Source organism: Fulmarus glacialis, unplaced genomic scaffold (genome assembly GCF_000690835.1).
Source record: "Fulmarus glacialis isolate BGI_N327 unplaced genomic scaffold, ASM69083v1 scaffold17230, whole genome shotgun sequence".
Lineage (NCBI taxonomy): Eukaryota > Metazoa > Chordata > Aves > Procellariiformes > Procellariidae > Fulmarus > Fulmarus glacialis.
Genome location: NW_009185967.1, coordinates 1 through 16,513, shown reverse-complemented (window position 1 = coordinate 16,513; position 16,513 = coordinate 1). Strand labels below are relative to the sequence as shown.

At 39.0% G+C, this 16,513-nt stretch overlaps 1 protein-coding gene across 2 annotated transcripts; it reads right to left on the bottom strand.

Annotated features, from left to right (window-relative positions):
- Positions 1 to 4,726: 4,726 nt before the first annotated feature.
- On the bottom strand, positions 4,727 to 15,229 carry SLC16A14 (solute carrier family 16, member 14). 2 transcript variants are annotated; one of them, XM_009586295.1, is made up of 6 exons: positions 15,122 to 15,229; positions 13,933 to 14,074; positions 13,376 to 13,652; positions 12,387 to 12,530; positions 7,202 to 8,197; positions 4,727 to 5,410 (listed from the first exon to the last, which is right to left on the bottom strand). In XM_009586295.1, the coding sequence occupies exons 3-6, from the start codon at positions 13,635 to 13,637 to the stop codon at positions 5,262 to 5,264; spliced, it is 1,551 nt and encodes a 516-aa protein (XP_009584590.1). In that variant the 5' UTR covers positions 13,638 to 13,652; positions 13,933 to 14,074; positions 15,122 to 15,229; the 3' UTR covers positions 4,727 to 5,261. The 2 variants fall into 2 exon arrangements, with proteins under 2 accessions (XP_009584590.1, XP_009584659.1); XM_009586364.1 differs by lacking the exons at positions 13,933 to 14,074; positions 15,122 to 15,229 and having other exon boundaries at positions 7,202 to 7,912; positions 7,946 to 8,197; positions 13,376 to 13,637.
- Between the last annotated feature and the right edge of the window lie 1,284 nt (positions 15,230 to 16,513).

Here is a 16,513-nt window from a genome sequence, read left to right as displayed (position 1 = left end):
GAGCCCGCCCCCCGCGCCGCCCCGGGGCTGCCCCGCCGTGCGGCTGCTGCTTCGGAGCCGGGGAGGGAAGAGCTGGTGGTCGTCTCGCAGTTCAGAAGCCATTGGCACGGGAAGAAAACCACAATAATGACAGTGATTATCTTTTTTCTTTCTGTGTTTTTTTTGATAGAACACTGTGTTTGGCGGTACCAATATACGATACTGAAAACCAGTCTCTGCTATTTTTAACTTAATGGTGTCCGTTTTTCATAGGAACAGCAGAATGGTTAGAGGCAGAGAGCAAGCAGAAATTTAAAGAAAACTTTAAAAATGCATATATTGTCATTTCAGGACTTCTACAGAAATTTTTCCCCATTTAGCATTTCCTTTGCTAAAATATGCTAGCATGCGTGTGCCTGCAGTACGATCACTCTCAGTTCCGGAATAACAAAAATAGGACCACACATACTCTGATACAGCTTTGCCATAGTGAATTAAGTAGTTTAAGGTATCCAGCTACATCAGCAGTATGTATCAGAAGTTACTCCAGGACTTTTGCTTTTCTGTTTCTGTTACTACTTGTGACAGACATACCAGCCACTTGCATTGGAGTAATCCAGTTCAGCTCCACTTAGGTCCCTGCAATTATACATTTAGACAAGTGGAGCGTTTGGCAGAAGAATCAATGTTGTTATGCTCTGGTATAACTTACAATGGACAGATAATATACAATGACACAGAGCATCTTCCTAACTCTTTTTTTGTGATGGTTCTGTCATCTAACAAATTACATAAGTTTTTCTTCCTGTTTATATAGTTCCACCTGATTCTATTTATGCAGTCATTCTGAAAGAGGGAAGCATCTCCTGAGAAACAGGCTTAATCCCTACAGTGGTTCTTAACGCAACCTTAAAACTGCATTTCTGTTCTAAGTCCAAAGGCAATGTGCTTCTTTCACTTACCTTGATAACGGATTAGTATTTGTGATGTGATTTCTACATCCCGACAAGTTTTTTGGCATAATCTTACACAGCTTCATTGATTTCAGTGGGGCTGTATGAATTACATACTAGGAAAGTATGTGGCATTACAGCTGCTTTTAGTGTGGCAGAAAGGCCTTTGATATCATACCAAACAAAATTCAAATATTTCACAGAAGAACATGCAATATCTTATGTTGGCAACACTGGGCAAAACTTCCACTGATGTCATTGTGAGTTTTAACTAATCTGCGTTTTTCAAGATAGGTGGGCAGCTTGCACTGCAAGTGACCTTCATACAAGGCGTCTGTGTTGTCTAAACACATTTTGTGTAGTAAAATAATCAGCAATGAATAAGCCAAATTATGATTTTAAGCCTCTACTTTCTCTTACAACTAGATATGTAACAGTAATGCGCTATGGGAAAATATTGTGGAGAACTTGTGTGACACAATTACACCTGAAATGAAAGAACTTGCACAGGAAATGGGCTGGAAACAATTCTTCTTCACAAACAGACTTCAGCTACAGCTGCAGCTCCGAAGGAGGAGGCAGAAACAAGATGCTCAGAACAAAAAACTAACTGAATAAAGATGCATTTTTCATTGAAGCAATTGTTGTAAGGTGTGGATTTGCTGTTTATCAGGTCAGACATACTGACTTTTCTGCTTTACTAGGGAAAGCAGATTATTTTAAGGATTGAAAGAGGAAAAACAAAATATGTCTTACTCAGAGCAACGTGTAAATAATAGAAAGTTTAACATGTGGGGCATCCTTAAATTGTATTACAGTCAGTCAGCATCATAACAGTTACTAGCAATAGAAGAGGTTGTGGCTTCTTTGTACTTCTTCGTTCTGACTTCTCTATTTTGTATATATGCTATACATGCTCCACGTCTTATATCAGATGATATGCCATTGTCATCGTTACTTTTATAGAAAACCATCTATCATTTCTTACTACAAAAATTGCTGATGAATGCTGAGGTTTTTACCATGGTAAATTTGCAATGTTTACAGGCAAGTCACATGTAGCTGGTTCCAGAGTTTGATGTGTGTTAAAATGTTTTTAAATTAATTATCTAAACTTCAAGCAAATAATAATTTTGTCACCCAGAAGAAACTTCTTTGGTAACTGAGGGTGTGGATCAAATGATCATCCTCATCTTAGACAAAATCCCTCACAATCATGTTTGAGGCACTCTGCCAGAATGGTATATGGGCAAAATTTTTCCTTGATGTTGCTGATGTAGGAACTTCTGAAAGTAACTGACTTCCATTGTTCGAGCTGCATATTTCATGAGACATTTGCTATCCTAAAAGACTGTAACAATGGTTACTTAAGTGTGTTGTAAAATGAAGGCAGTTCTTAGTGACATTACTGACTTACTCCAACAATCAACTGCAGTAATCAAGAGTCCCAATATTACTCTGAAAGTACCAGTTGATTAATGTATCATTTGCCATTAACTAGACTTAAGACCTGAGTATTAAAAACAGTGATTGCAGTATTTGGATATAATAGTGTAATATTTGAAGAGTGTATTAGGTTTACAATTTTTGAACATGTCAAGTATTAAACTTGAATTTTATAAATTGATTTAAAACTATGAGTACAGGGTTCTTACATAATTCTATTTCTTTATAAAGCAGTATTTTAATTCTTACAAGATATTTGCTAATTTAGAATATTTTGTTCTACAACTATATACCAATATTCTTGAAGGATCTGGTGATTGTGGATCTTTAGATGAAGAAATACTTAAGTATATTCTTTCCTCTTTGTGACTATTTCCTTTTAGGACAATGACAAATAAAAATTTCATGATGTGCATAAAATACTGTATTCATAAAATTTCTGTTCTGTGTAATAAAACACTATAAAATGTAATTTTGCTTTAGAGAGATGATTTTAAGAACTACAGTATGTGATCAGGGCTACTAAACAACAGACCCTCTTTTCTCACTTTCTGTCAATTTACCACCAATAAATTTTTTTCTTAGCTTGTGCTCTCATAACAGATTTAGGAATTTCAGGTTAGGAAACTAGAACCCATGCTAGCCAATATGGACTGAGTGAATATTAATTTAAAATCCTAATTTAACTCGATTTTGTGAGCCCACCTTCCCTTCTCCTTGATCAACCATGTACCTGCCCCTTCCGTTACTAGAAATAAGAACAATCATTTTGCAGGAGAATCTTCATTTTTAAGCTTAAAAAAATGAATTTAATTAGTAAATGAACAGAAAGTGAAATTTTGGGTAATGCAAGTTTATTCCCATCTATGGTCCAGTAAGGACTTCTATAGAAAGGTATATTGCAGATATCATAAGTGAACAACATATTATTCATTACAGTAATACGCAAATGAAGTTGATTTTGACAAAAGACGAAGTGAAGATCTAAGTATAAAGGGTACATATCTTTCAAAAAGAAAAAAAAGGAAATTGAGAGAAATCATCACTTCAATATATATATATTTCACCAATAAAAGATAGCGCAGTTAAAATAAGCTAGCAGCAGCATTCACACCAAGAAGACATTAAACCTGTAACAAAAGAACTGATGTGAAAGTGTAGTTTACATGAACATTTTCTCCAACAAAAAAGCTGATTTTAAGAAATTACTGACTGCGTGTTCACACCATGTGTTGCAGTTCACTGCCACCTCAGTTGTTTTAATATTAATTTTAAAGGCCACAGATAACTATCCTATATGAATTAACTGATCTAAATCTTAAAGTAGTTTGGGTTTTCTTTTTTAACTTGGCTCATTTCAGTGATCTGTTTTAAAGTATGTCCCTGCCAACAGTTGTAGAAGTGTGAAACTAAGAAGTTGGTGAATTGCAATATAGAACAATACAAGCTGAGGTTACCTTGCAGCTATAAAAAAGATCTGTATAATGATATTGATGCATACTGAACTATTTCCCAATATTTGTTCAATATAATTGAATAGATTGATTGTTTTTAAAGAATTCCAGCAACATGTATCAGTATTAAACTAAGAACCTGATTTGTCATGAAAAAACTTTCATAAAGCTAGCAGGAAAAAACATACAGTGACTTTTATTTGATATAGGAAAATTAACATCAGACTCACCTCTCAAAGCTGAAAAAAAGTATGTCTTGTACCACCGCACAAAACATTCTGCATTGATTACCAAGCGCTTAATCTTGTTTAAGAAAATTCGTTTGAATATTTTAAATGGTCTTTAGCTCTTCCATGCTTTGCATTATCTAATTTTCTAGTGAATAAACATCTCCAATGTGACCAGTCTTAGACAGTTCATGGTGTACATAATGAGCAGCAACACGACTGATCATAATGTAACAGTTTTTGTTATTAAATTAATTGTAACAAAATTTAGTCCAGTTCTTTCTAAAACTGTATTTGGCCAGCTTTGCCCAACTCTGTTTCTTTTCTACTGTTTACTTGACAAACAAGTCCCATGGAAGGAGTCAATGGCAATGTTACAAAGTTCTACAATACCTTTAATTAGGTAAAGCAGCCAGAAACTTCAAACTGTTTCTGGAAACTTTTTCCAGTTTGTGAATAACAATAATATTTTCCATATGTTGCTGGTTTTGCTTTTATGTTTGTTTTACTTCAGGTGCATTAAGTGTCACAGCACTTATAATGCAGCCTATGTATTGAGGATGGCTACTTTATTATGCAGTTGATGATACTTTAAAAAAATAAAATAAAAAATCCTTGCAGTAGAGAGTAGTTTCAGAAAAATATAAGAACTTTTCTTCAGTTTTGCATCACAGAAATAGTATTTTTAATACACTGAATTAACAGAATTATTGTACTAGCATTTCAACACTACTGGACTAGCCAGGTAAGAAATACAATCATTTTCTCATACTCAGTAACTAGTATTTTATCAGACAGAATACATAGTAGGAAGGACTTTTATAAATCATTCATATCCTGATCAAATTCTCTTGTAGGACTAGTGTAAATCAGGAGTAACTGCACTGCAGTCAATGGAGTTTCACCAATGGTTAGTGGTGAAAAGTTAAAAGAGAAGCAAGGGTAAAGGCTCCTAGCATTGTTCCAATTTTAAAAGACTGGCAGGGTGCTTTTAATCGCTGTATTTGTTAGTTCTAAAGTAAAAGATCTTAACTCATTTTAAAAGCATATTTCTAATAATTTATTAGCATTTTTGAGCACATTTGCTTTTCACTTAAATACAGCTCAGTGGGGTTGGTTCCATAAGAAAAACAGTTTCATACTGTCATACAATAGAAACATGAAAACAAAAAAATTCCGTAAAAAAACTTCTGGAATTTGTTCTATACTTGTGCCTCTTCCGTAGATTTTTCTCTTGGTTGTTTCTTTTGAATACAAGGTTGTATAAGTAAAAATATTATTCCCACCATGTATAGCAAGCCAGATATGTAAAAAGAAAAATCATATTTATGTGTGATGTCATAGATCCAACCTGCAAAATAAGGACAAAACATGTTTGTTACAAAGCTTGACAACAAGGTACATTGCATGGGAAAATATGAAAAACACTGCACATTTCTCTTACGACGCTGTAGTCAAATCCATAGATGTTTTGTGGAAAAAAGAGGTGGTGATTGTCTCCTCCTCTAGATGCTACAAACAGAAATGTATTAACAAAATCTCTTGTTCATTCACCAAAATCCAAAACTAGTGCAAAACCTATCCCCTCACTTAAGCATCATGGAAGTCTTAAAACGGGACTCTAGCTATGTGCCATCCTAATAAGCCAAGCAACCTTCTCTCTAAAACTGTACACTTTTCAAATAAGTTATCACAGGTCTGACTTTAAAATAGACATTTAGGAATCCCAAACCGATTAGTTCTTTCACCCTACTATTTTCTTTGTAAAATGCCTGACACTGCAGGCTGGTTCAAATGCTGTGCCTTGTTGTGCTGGTTTGGCTGGGATAGAGTTAATTTTCTTCATAGAAGCTAGTATGAGGCTATGTTTTGGATTTGTGCTGAAAATGATACTTGTGCAAGCAAACACATTCACAATAGCTTTCTCAGACTTACATACCGATAAAAGACTTTTCAAGAGATACCATCTCAGTACTGTAATGACTCTCATTGCAACCTTAATTCCTTTGCAAAAATACATCAAAGTTACTTCAAAAAGGTTTGAGAACGCAAAATAGCAAAATTCCCTCATGTCATGCTGGTTGCATTGCGATCTAACCTCAAGATCAGAAGCTTTTTTTACATCAACTAATTGCATGCTGTTTGCTTCGTTACGAATGACCAAATCCAAAGACATGATCAGCACAGACTGAGAGGTGCTGAAGGAATATATGGTAGAGTAAAACACTGCTGCTTTTCAAAGGGCAGTAAATCAGCTTTCTTCTAAATAGTGTCAGCTCACTCAATGGTGGGGAGAGAAGGTGAGAGCATGCCCGCTTTTCCGGGTTGCTTGTGCTGCTAATAGCTCCAGTTCAGCCTACTGCCACCCCTGGCTGACCACGGCCATTACTCACAAGGTTTCTTATTGCTTTCTTCTGATTTGCGTATCTGTAAAAGACAGAGGTAGTCTGGCTATAGTATTGACAATCAGTACCTATAGCTCTCCTGTACTTCCCTGCCTCTTTCTATGAGAAAATTTATAATGAATGTTTGTTTAAACCTAAGTAACTTTAGGGGTAACATACATACACTTCTACCTTCTGCTGTGGATGGCAGTAAAGACATTATGAGCAGTGCAGTCCCCAAAGTAGGTATTTCTGGCTGAAGGAAGGCAAAGCTAAGTTAGTTAAATCAATACATCCATTGGCAGCTTAGAGTGGTGACACCCAAACACACTTTATAGTTCTTGGGGGTAATACTATGGTACAAACACCTGCCTACCCTGAAAACTATTCATCATTTTTTCATCTAAAGGCATGAGTATGTATAGTGCATATACTACACAAAACATAAAAATAGGTTAAACCTTTCCGTTTTAAAAATTTATACGGTAATATTTTAAAGAAACATACCATTGAAAGGATAGCTTGCAATAGATTTGGGGTTATTTGCAAGGATGGTAATTTCTAGTGTGTGAATAGTGAGCTGATACCCAGCAGATGTGATCTGTAAATTTGTACAATGTAAAGCTGGATGTTACGGTCCATTCTGGAGCAGCTGTAATTTTAACTACACGTGCTCAGAACATAAGAAATCTTAATAATGTAACGAGTCACACGGTTATTATACAAACATCGGTTGGTTAGAGATTTGAACTTTTTACCTGCAAAGGGTGGTCCAAGCAATGCAGATATTCCATTGGCACAAATGATGATGCCATAGGCATTTGCAAGGTGTTTAGTTCCAACTAAATCTTCAGTCACAACAGGCATTAGAGAAAAATAGCCACTAGAAAATCCTATTAGAGCACAAACCACAGCCAGGCTAACGTACGTTTGCATTAGTGGCAAAGTAAGAATGCAGGTGACCAGGGTAAAGTTAGCCATGAGGAAGACATTCCACGTGCTGATGCACGGGAGATCAGAGACGATTCCAAGGATCACTTTACCAAAAATATGAACAATGGCTATAATGGATGTCAAAGGGAATATATTGTTCTGACTAGATAAGTTGTACTGCTTGACTATTTCTGGAAGATGAATAAAGGGTATGACAAAGCTGCTATAGGCAAACAAAGCCCAAATTATAAAGGCCACAAATACTCTATTGGTAAACAGTGATGCAGCTCCAAAGTAGCTGGAGTACCATATTGCAAAGCCCTTCCTGACTGTAACCGTCAGCTGGCTCACTGTCTTAAGAATGCGCAGTCCGTACATATTCCTTCCACTTCTAGATTTACCTCCAATTTCTATGTGCTGAACACTGTCAAGCACTTCTTCATTTGTTGCCTCTTCTTTTTTTTCCAGTTCTTCACTGAGGACTCCGTTAGATTTTATAGTCTCTGCAGAATGGGACAGAGCTTTTGCCTGATTATCTTCACTATTACTTCTCACAACATATTTTTCACTACCAACGTCTCTGGGAGAGAGTGGTCTCATAAGCGCCCCGCAGACACATAGGTTCAGGGAGATGGCACCCTGGATGAACATGGCGTTCCTCCACCCAAATTCGGTACAGAGGTACTTCAGTAAGGCAGTCATTAGGAAAGCTCCAAACCCTGTTCCCGTGGTACTGAGTCCTTGTGCAAGTGCCCTTCTCTTCTGAAAATACTGCCCCACCATGACCACCGCAGGCAGATAAACCATGCCACTTCCAACGCCTATGAAAATAAAAACCGAAGTCAATCTGAACTTTTTGCCAACAAGATAAAAAGCAGTGAAAATCGAAATCAGTTTTATTCCTAACTTTTGCACAAACATAGTAGTAAAACCGAGAATAAATATTCAATTCTCATGTTAACTTTTGTTTCTGTCTTGTAGTATTTTCCAAAATCTGCAATACTCATTCCAGTGAGAATACAATACTGCTATTTAACTGCTGGAAAAATTGAAACACATGGAAGACAAAACCTTTACCTCAATTCAGCATGACACCACTGGAAAGCCCCAAACATCCCACAATGAATCAGTGACAGTTAATATGGGGACAAAGGTAAACGAACCCTGTTTTGAAATATCTGCATTTGTTATACTTGCATCTGACTGTATCAGTGACCAGAAATTGCTTAGTAGGCACATCTTGTTGCTTTTGCCTAAGTTCACCAGTGATGAAGATCCAGACTGAGTTTTTGTCCTTGCTTTGTAACTGTGGAGCCACAGTGACTGTGAGATACGTTTCAGGAGTCAGCACAGGGGGTTAGCCCAGTGGTAGGACCTTGGGTGGCTTCCAGGTTTCTCTTTGGGCACTCCAGAGAAGTCCAGGGAGGGCCACACAGTAGCTGCACAGGCATTTTCTTAAAAGGCAGATCTCTAATTTTGTAGAAATTCCCTCACTTGTAGTTAAAAACCAGGGTGCTAATGGTACCTATTTCAAGCAAAAAGTGTTGAGAGTTGCACAAACACATCATTAAAGGTAGCAGTTGCCCCGTTTTTCTCATAGCAAATTCCTGACAGGGGGGACTTGGACTGGAAGAGGTGTACGCAAAAGAAGCTTCCAAATTAACTACGATCATAATTTAGACGAGTCTTTTGGGCTTAGAAGTTTTCCTAAATAGCTGATAACGTAGCTGCATGCAGCTACAGCATGATCTAGCTACACCTAGATTGGAGAAAGAGCTATTATTCCAGCAAAGCATGAAAAAAAGCACCTCAACGTCACGGCAGTGTACCATGGTCAGAGCTGACTTGTTTTGCCTGTTAGAAGTATTTATTTCTTTGCTATGCAAATACATGATCCGGTTTTTATTTTGCACAAAGTCTGCTTCCCCAAACCCAGCCACAAACTCTACAGAAATCTCTCTGCCCCCCAGAAGACTCCCTGCCTCATCAGACCGGCCTGCCGTCGACTGCTGTGAAAAAACAGCCCGGGCTCGTACTTGTGTTAGTGTTTACTGCACTTCCCTGTGCATCCTAAGAAATAAGACATTTTAAAAATTGTTTTATCTTACCTTTTCATTCTGTGGGCTACACAGAAAAATGTAGTCTAATCACATGCAAAGGCATGCCACCTTCACTGGCACATACAGGGCCACAGGCCTCTCCACTCCTTTTCCTCACAGATTTGTCACCCTGCAGCATGACAGCAGCCACCAGGCCGGCTCTGCTCTCCCTTTCCACGGGGCCCCAGGGGGCATTTTGCCCCCAGCCCACAGGGCCTCCCCGCCACCAACGGCTCCAGGTGCTCACCCAGGGGCTCCCCGGGATGGGTGAGGGGGGAGAAGGCTCCTCTGCCCCCCCATACTGCTGCTGCAGGGAGAGAGCCCATGGAGCTGGGATGAAGCTGGCAGCCAGGTGAGGGGGCAACGCTGTGAGGGGAACCACACTGAGGTGAGAGGCGCTTTGGGAATGGGAGCTGAGGCGGCAGGGTGGCTGCGGCCGGGGGACAAGATCGGGATTGTGGGGACGTACTGCATGAAGGCATCTGGCATGGATGAAAACAGGAAAACGGGGAAAACAGGAGATGTGAGTAAGCCCACGAGCACTGCATGGAGGCCCAGAAGTGATCGCAGCAGGAGGCAGCCACCATAAGTGAACAGCAGTCTTACATCTAGTGGCCATGAGAACGTGAAAGAGACTTCCCTGAGGTGGCGGTGAGTGAGGTGACTGCGAGCAAGGGGATGGGAGTGAGGGGACAGGGACTGAGGCAAAGGGTGAGTGAGGAGATCATGAGTGAGGGGACGGTGAGTGAGGGGATGGCAAGTGAGGGAATGGAGAATGGAGGTCTCATGGAGCCGGGGGAAACATCTCAGGCATCTCTACACTGGTTTTCTGGCCAGAATTACTCCTGCAACAGCACCTCACTTCTTCACCTCATGTAAAAATTTGCCTCAGATTTTTTCTGAAAATATGGTTTTCACCCCTCTTTAAATTCTCTGTATAATTTCTGCCTTTTTGTCTGGTATTTTCAGTATGCTCTTTCTGAAAGGAGGCTGAGAGAAAGAGAGTGTAGATTATCTTCTTGATTATATTCAATATATATGGAAACAGAAATTCTGAAAAGGGCAGACCCTGCCTGTAATTATTGCTTTTCGTTCAGGACTTTACAACATTACTGAAATCTATGGTACGGTGGTATAAAGAGTCGTCACAGTGATCACAGTCATCACTAGTTTCAACTTTTTTCCATCCAGAGAGCTAGATAAAAAATTATGTACAAAAATTCTGCAGATTTCTGTGAAATTCTGTGAAAGGGTAGTTTGAGGGCATGGAGGGTACTGAAGCTATTATTAGTATTGCAAATCTTTTTTTTCATAACGCTTCTGCCTGTCACGTAGAACACAGATACCATCCTTCATTTGCAAACATAACTGGCCATGTTATTTGTGGAGTGAATAATATTTCAAAGCCCTTTGAATTGCTCAGTGTTGCTCAGATAATAATTAAAGGCCAAATTTTGTATTTCTCACTTGGATCACTTTAACATTTTCGTTTCATATCTATTAACAGTTTCCCTTTCCAGAAATGAACAGTGAATAAAATGGAGTATGCTTTAAGTAGATAATACTGGGTTCTTCTACATAACTTCCTTAAAGTAACTAAATTTTTTCACAAAAAGCCACATTTTGCTAGAAACTGAGCATTCAGGCACTAAGAATCTATTGGTTTTCCAGAAAGATGCCTAAACATGCATGCCTTTTCATATTTTGCTGGGGCTCTTACACATGTCAAAAGGTTTTCTAGAGACCTAATTCCAATAAAAATGACAAGTATTACTTCTTTCAGTGATTTTGATTGTAAAAAAATGTAGCAAAATTAATTGCTATTTATTAGTGGTTGTTGATGTAATCTGAATTATTAGAAACTACGTATGAAATACGGCCACATGCATTATCCTAATTCAGGCTGGAATAGAGTTAATTTTTTTCATAGTAGCTAGTATGGTGCTTTGGTTTTGGATTTGTGACCAAAACAGCGTTGATAAAACAGGGATGTTTTAGCTGTTGCTGGTCAGTACTTACACAGCATCAAGGCCTTTTCTGTTTCTCACGTGGCCCTGCCAGTGAGTGGGCTGGGGGTGCACAAGCAGTTGGGAGGGGACACAGTGGGACAGCTGACCCCAACTGACCAAAGGGATATCCCATGCCATATGACGTCACGCTCAGCAATAAAACTGGGGGAAAGAAGGAGGAAGGGGGGACATTCAGAATTACGGCCTTAGTATTCCCAAGTAACGGTTATACATAACCAAGCCCTGCTTTACTGGAAATGGCTAAATTAGGAAGTAGTGAATGCATTACTTATTTTGCTTTGCTTGCATGTGCAGCTTTTGCTTTACTTATTAAACTGTCTTTATCTCGCTTTTACCCTTCTGATTCTCTCCACCATCCCACTGCAGAAGAGTGAGCGAGCAGCTGTGTGAGGCTTAGCTGTCTACCAGTAGTAACCCACAACACCCTTTAAAATAGTTTTTGAAGCAGTACGTAGTTATCATAATCTGGTATTTTATTAATGGGGAGCAGCTCCTGTAGAAAACACTTGCTGTTTCTTCCTGTGACAAAGAGAGGAGTTAGCTAGATATATAGTTCAACAGTGTTTTAACATTTTTAAATTCCACTTGTTAGAGTTTGGGTTACATTAATTCTTCTAATTAAAAATGTCCTCTAATATATTCACTTGGGAGAAACTGATAAAAATACGATCTTCACATGGCAGATTTAAATGACAACAAAAGTCATTGGGCCGAATCCACTGAGAAAGTAAGTTAGTTTTCAGAAAAGATAACAGGCTGTAAAGAGCGTGAAAGAAAAGCTGGAATAACTTTACAGTCTAACTTCCCTCTTTACTCACCCAGATAACCTTCAAAGGAATCAAAAATAATTGAAAGAACTTTCAAAAGTTAGTACAGCTTACCGGCTGTCACTCCAAACGTAAGGAAGAGGTAGTGCACATTTGAGGCATAGGAACTCAGTATCCAACCTAGAGCATTCAACATCCCTCCAATTATAGCTGTCTTGCGGCACCCACACATGCTGATGAATAAACCAATGAAAGGACCTGTTAAAAAACATGAAAAAATGTTAAATTATTTATTTAATTCTGTACATTTTTTAATAACTTTTCACATGAAGATTCTTAATGTTTTAAACAAAATGTTAAACATCAGGCTACTCAGGCGATTCAGTTTATTCTCCCTTTTTAAAATCGTGAAAAGAAAAATTTCACCAACCGACCAAATACTTAGTAAATACCCGCAGGACCTAAAATCAAAGTTGCCCCATGAAGAAGGGACAGTTTAAACAGAGGAAGAAACTGAAAACGTTGTTCCCAATATTAATGCTGTGTGAGTGCAGGCCTTTTTCACAATTAGAAAGTAATCATTTTATTTTGTTTTCAGTGGAGTATTTTAGGCAGACCTAAACACAACTTTTTCAATCTTAATTTAGGGAGACAGAGGTGTATATGTAACACAAACATACCCCTCCAGATATTATTTTGGGTTGATCCAACAACAACTTAAAACATGAATTTTAGTTCAGTTGCCAAACTGAAATACAAACTGTCCGAATTCAACATCTTCTCCTCCCAGATAGAGTACTGGGAGGACCACAAGTTTCACAGATGATCTGTTTTCTTCATTCTAGTGAGACCTCGAAGTCACAGGCATCCTTTCCTGCTCATGCTGTCTCCTGCAGTAATTGTTGTCTTTATCATCTTCCCTGTTGTTCCCTTTCTCCCTCTAACTTGTAAAATTTGTCCTGGTGACTTTAAAAAGGCAGCTCAGGAGAACTTGGGCAACTCTCCTAATAAAATGGAAAACTGTAAGAAAATACTTGAGGGATGAGTGGCAAACATATTCTAAAAATCTTTGTAGTTTTGAAATAAATTATGCTGGAACATACCTACAATAAGTGTAATGCCCATGCTCAGGGAGCTAACCCATGCTGTTAAGCCACGACTTTGATTAAACTCTTCAAGCCATTCCATGTTGAGTATTCCAAGGGCCATTTGGGACCCCATGATAAGTATGTGCACAAGGAAAGAGGAAAGTACAATCATCCAAGCCCATCCTCCATCGATGTTTGGATTAGGCTTAATTGGCTTACTTCCAACTTTTGAGTCATCTCCAAAATCGTATCCAATATCCTCTCGACTAGCATACATTTTCTCCACGGTATTCTGAAACAAATGCAGTAAATAGCTTCAAAATACATACAAAATTATCAGATTTTGTAGCTTGGTTATAGTGAATGGCAAAAATCACAACTGTGTTTCACCACTGTGATTTAGTGCAGTTGTAAAGCGAATACTGGGTTTTCATTGTTCAAATGTAAAATGCTTAGAAAATTCTCTAATTAACGTATTTCTTCATGTACCTTATTATCATGGCTGTCTATGCAGGAGCATTTATGGGTTGACAGTAGGCTGCATTATTTCCATTACTATATACTTTACTTACTTGTAGGTGGCTGAGAGCACTCACTCTTCATGGGTTGACTGTGGTCACAAAAAAAGACTTATCTCTCTCTGTATATTCCTTCTCCGTATCACCTTCTGCCGTCCCAGTAAGATTATGTGCCTTTGTGTTCAAGTTTATAAAGCTTGGAATAAAAAATGGAAATCCTGAAGAGGCAGGTAGATGAAGTTACCATCTGTTTTCAGAGGAAACCAGTTTTGAGTAGTGGAAGAACAAGAGTGAAGACACAGAAAGATAAAGATTTAAGGTTCTTGATTTTCAAAATGCTTTGCTTACATAAATTACAACAAGGGGATTGTTACTCCCTCTCTGGCAAGCTTTAAACTTTTATTAGAGCCAATTTGACAAACGGTTTGCTATTATGCTTTCAGTTTCCATAGTATTAATCCATATAATCCTACTAAAACCAAAGAATTCTTCCAAATCAATGTCAATGCATATCAGAATCAAACTGAGTGGCAGAGTTACGTGCATAGGTGTATGTAGGATCAGGCCATAATAGCTTAATTTGATTACTTTGATTTCTTCCATTGTTACTCTAAGAGAAGACTGCAACGCAATGTGAAAATAATTTCAAAACAATTTTTAATTTATTAACAGGCAAGGTGCAGAACCCCAGTCTTCCCTCCATCTGATTTCTGCTGCAACATATTGAAATGTTACCCGACTGTGGAGCACCACATAGGTTTCCATGGAGACTAGAAATGTAATGATACAAATTACCAGAGATGGTAATTTTTTGTCTTCTTTTCTTCTCCAGAGAAATAAAAAGAGCCATCAGCTTCACAACAGTCAAAAGAGAAAAGAAAGTTAGCAAATATTGTTTAAAAAAGCTTCTTGTGTATTCTGTGAGCCCCCAGAAGGTGTGCCTCAGGGCTAGCTCCTCACTACCGAAAACTGGCAGTGAATGGAGTAACTCAGATTCTGTACTAACTGAAAATGTGGGCTGTTGTCTTTAAATACATGAGTATATTTTACACTATTTATACTATTAACTTTCCACTAATGTCATAAGTCCAGAGTGAATACAATCAAAAGCAGGGAATGTCATTTCCAATAATTGCACAAACTCTTCAGGCTCTGGATAAAGCAAGGACTGGATGTCTGGATCCTCTCCTCACAACTGGCTCATCGCCCCGTGGCCTATCGCACCCAGGAGAAATGCACTTACCTGCCCTCAGCCTTCTTCCCACACCACAGCACTGCCAAGAACGTGGTATCACGGAAGGCAGAGAAGCCCAAGGGGCTCTTTGCAATTGTGAAATCCCAGAGAAACTGCAATGAAAATGGCAGCAGCTCATTTGTGAAGCCAGCCCTATTTCCCCAATGAGCAAGGTAGCGAAGACCCACTCACAGTAACAGTGTTTGAATACAGCCCCTCACAAGGACTGCATTTAAAGGCAGGAGAATCTGGATTCTTGTTTGGTCAGCTGGAGAAGCACTAGATTTTTTTTCAGAAAAGCTTTTATATTGTATGCACACACAGTATGCAGAGCTCTTAAAAAACTGGCCCGAACATTAGCGCCCACGAAGATGCTGATCTTTTTTGAAAATCTGACTCATGAGCTATTTTAGGGATAAATGCAGGTGCTGTAATAAGACCAAAGTCAGCAGCAAAACACCAAAGTTCCCTGTACCATCAGTGGAGCTATGGCTCTCTAGCTTGTAGTTGAACTGGATCACTGAAAAACATCCGATCTTGATATTAGAAGTCCATATGATGAACAATTTACATATACTTTGGTAACCTCTTCCAGTACCTGATTGCCTGTTAAAAAGTATAGAATAAAATCTTACTTTAACGGCACTTCCAATGGTTAACTCATAAATGCATTATAAAAAGTAGTGAGTTTTGCTTCACAGTATTCCCAGTAGACATGCCACACATCATTATTTGTCTTTTGAAGACATACAGAAAAAACATTGTTAAAACCAGTGTATTTCGAGTGCCATAAGTTTTGGCAGTCCAACTTCAACTTGCTAATACATTGAGCACTTCAGTTGTCGAGCCCTTCAGTTGTCAATGGCTTCACTGGAGCGGTGGATACTAGCCACTTCTGCAGACCAGAGCCACAGTGCGTAACTGTGCATGCCCAGCAAGGAAGAGAAAACCAGGGAAATTAAATGCTTAAAACGCTAAGCTAATTGCCAGGGTCACAAGTTTGCATGAAATCGGCAGCAGTTCAATTTCCAGACTCGGGTTGCTGCCCTTCCGCCCCTGAGGGCTGTTTCCCAGGCCCTGCTCAGAAGACCTCGCCGGGAGACCCCTCGGCGCTATTCTGCCTCAGTGTGACCCACGAGTGGTCCCACGTCCCCGGGGAAGCGGGAACAGGCGCAGATAACACACATTTTTCTCCCCTTGGTGCCAAGGGAATGGGCCGCTTGCATCAGGCGCTGTACCTCAATTTTGTAAACGGTTACAGACTGTTACTGGAGCAGCCCGAAGGCAGGGGAAGGTAACAAATTCGGGAGCTTTACAGCAGCCCTCCCCAGCATCCCAGTTAAGCTCACCGATGCAAAGCACTGCTCAGACGGGGAGGGCTGCCGTCCCCCGAGCCCCGGG

Excerpts from the sequence above, each read along its gene's own strand:
- SLC16A14 (XM_009586295.1), bottom strand. The coding sequence starts at position 13,637 with ATGTATGCTAGTCGAGAGGATATTGGATACGATTTTGGAGATGACTCA. Across the intron at positions 8,198-12,386 it reads TACGTTTGGAGTGACAGCCG|GCGTTGGAAGTGGCATGGTT; the intron begins GTAAGCTGTACT and ends TTATTTTCATAG. Across the intron at positions 5,411-7,201 it reads GCTTGGACCACCCTTTGCAG|GTTGGATCTATGACATCACA; the intron begins GTAAAAAGTTCA and ends CTTATTTTGCAG.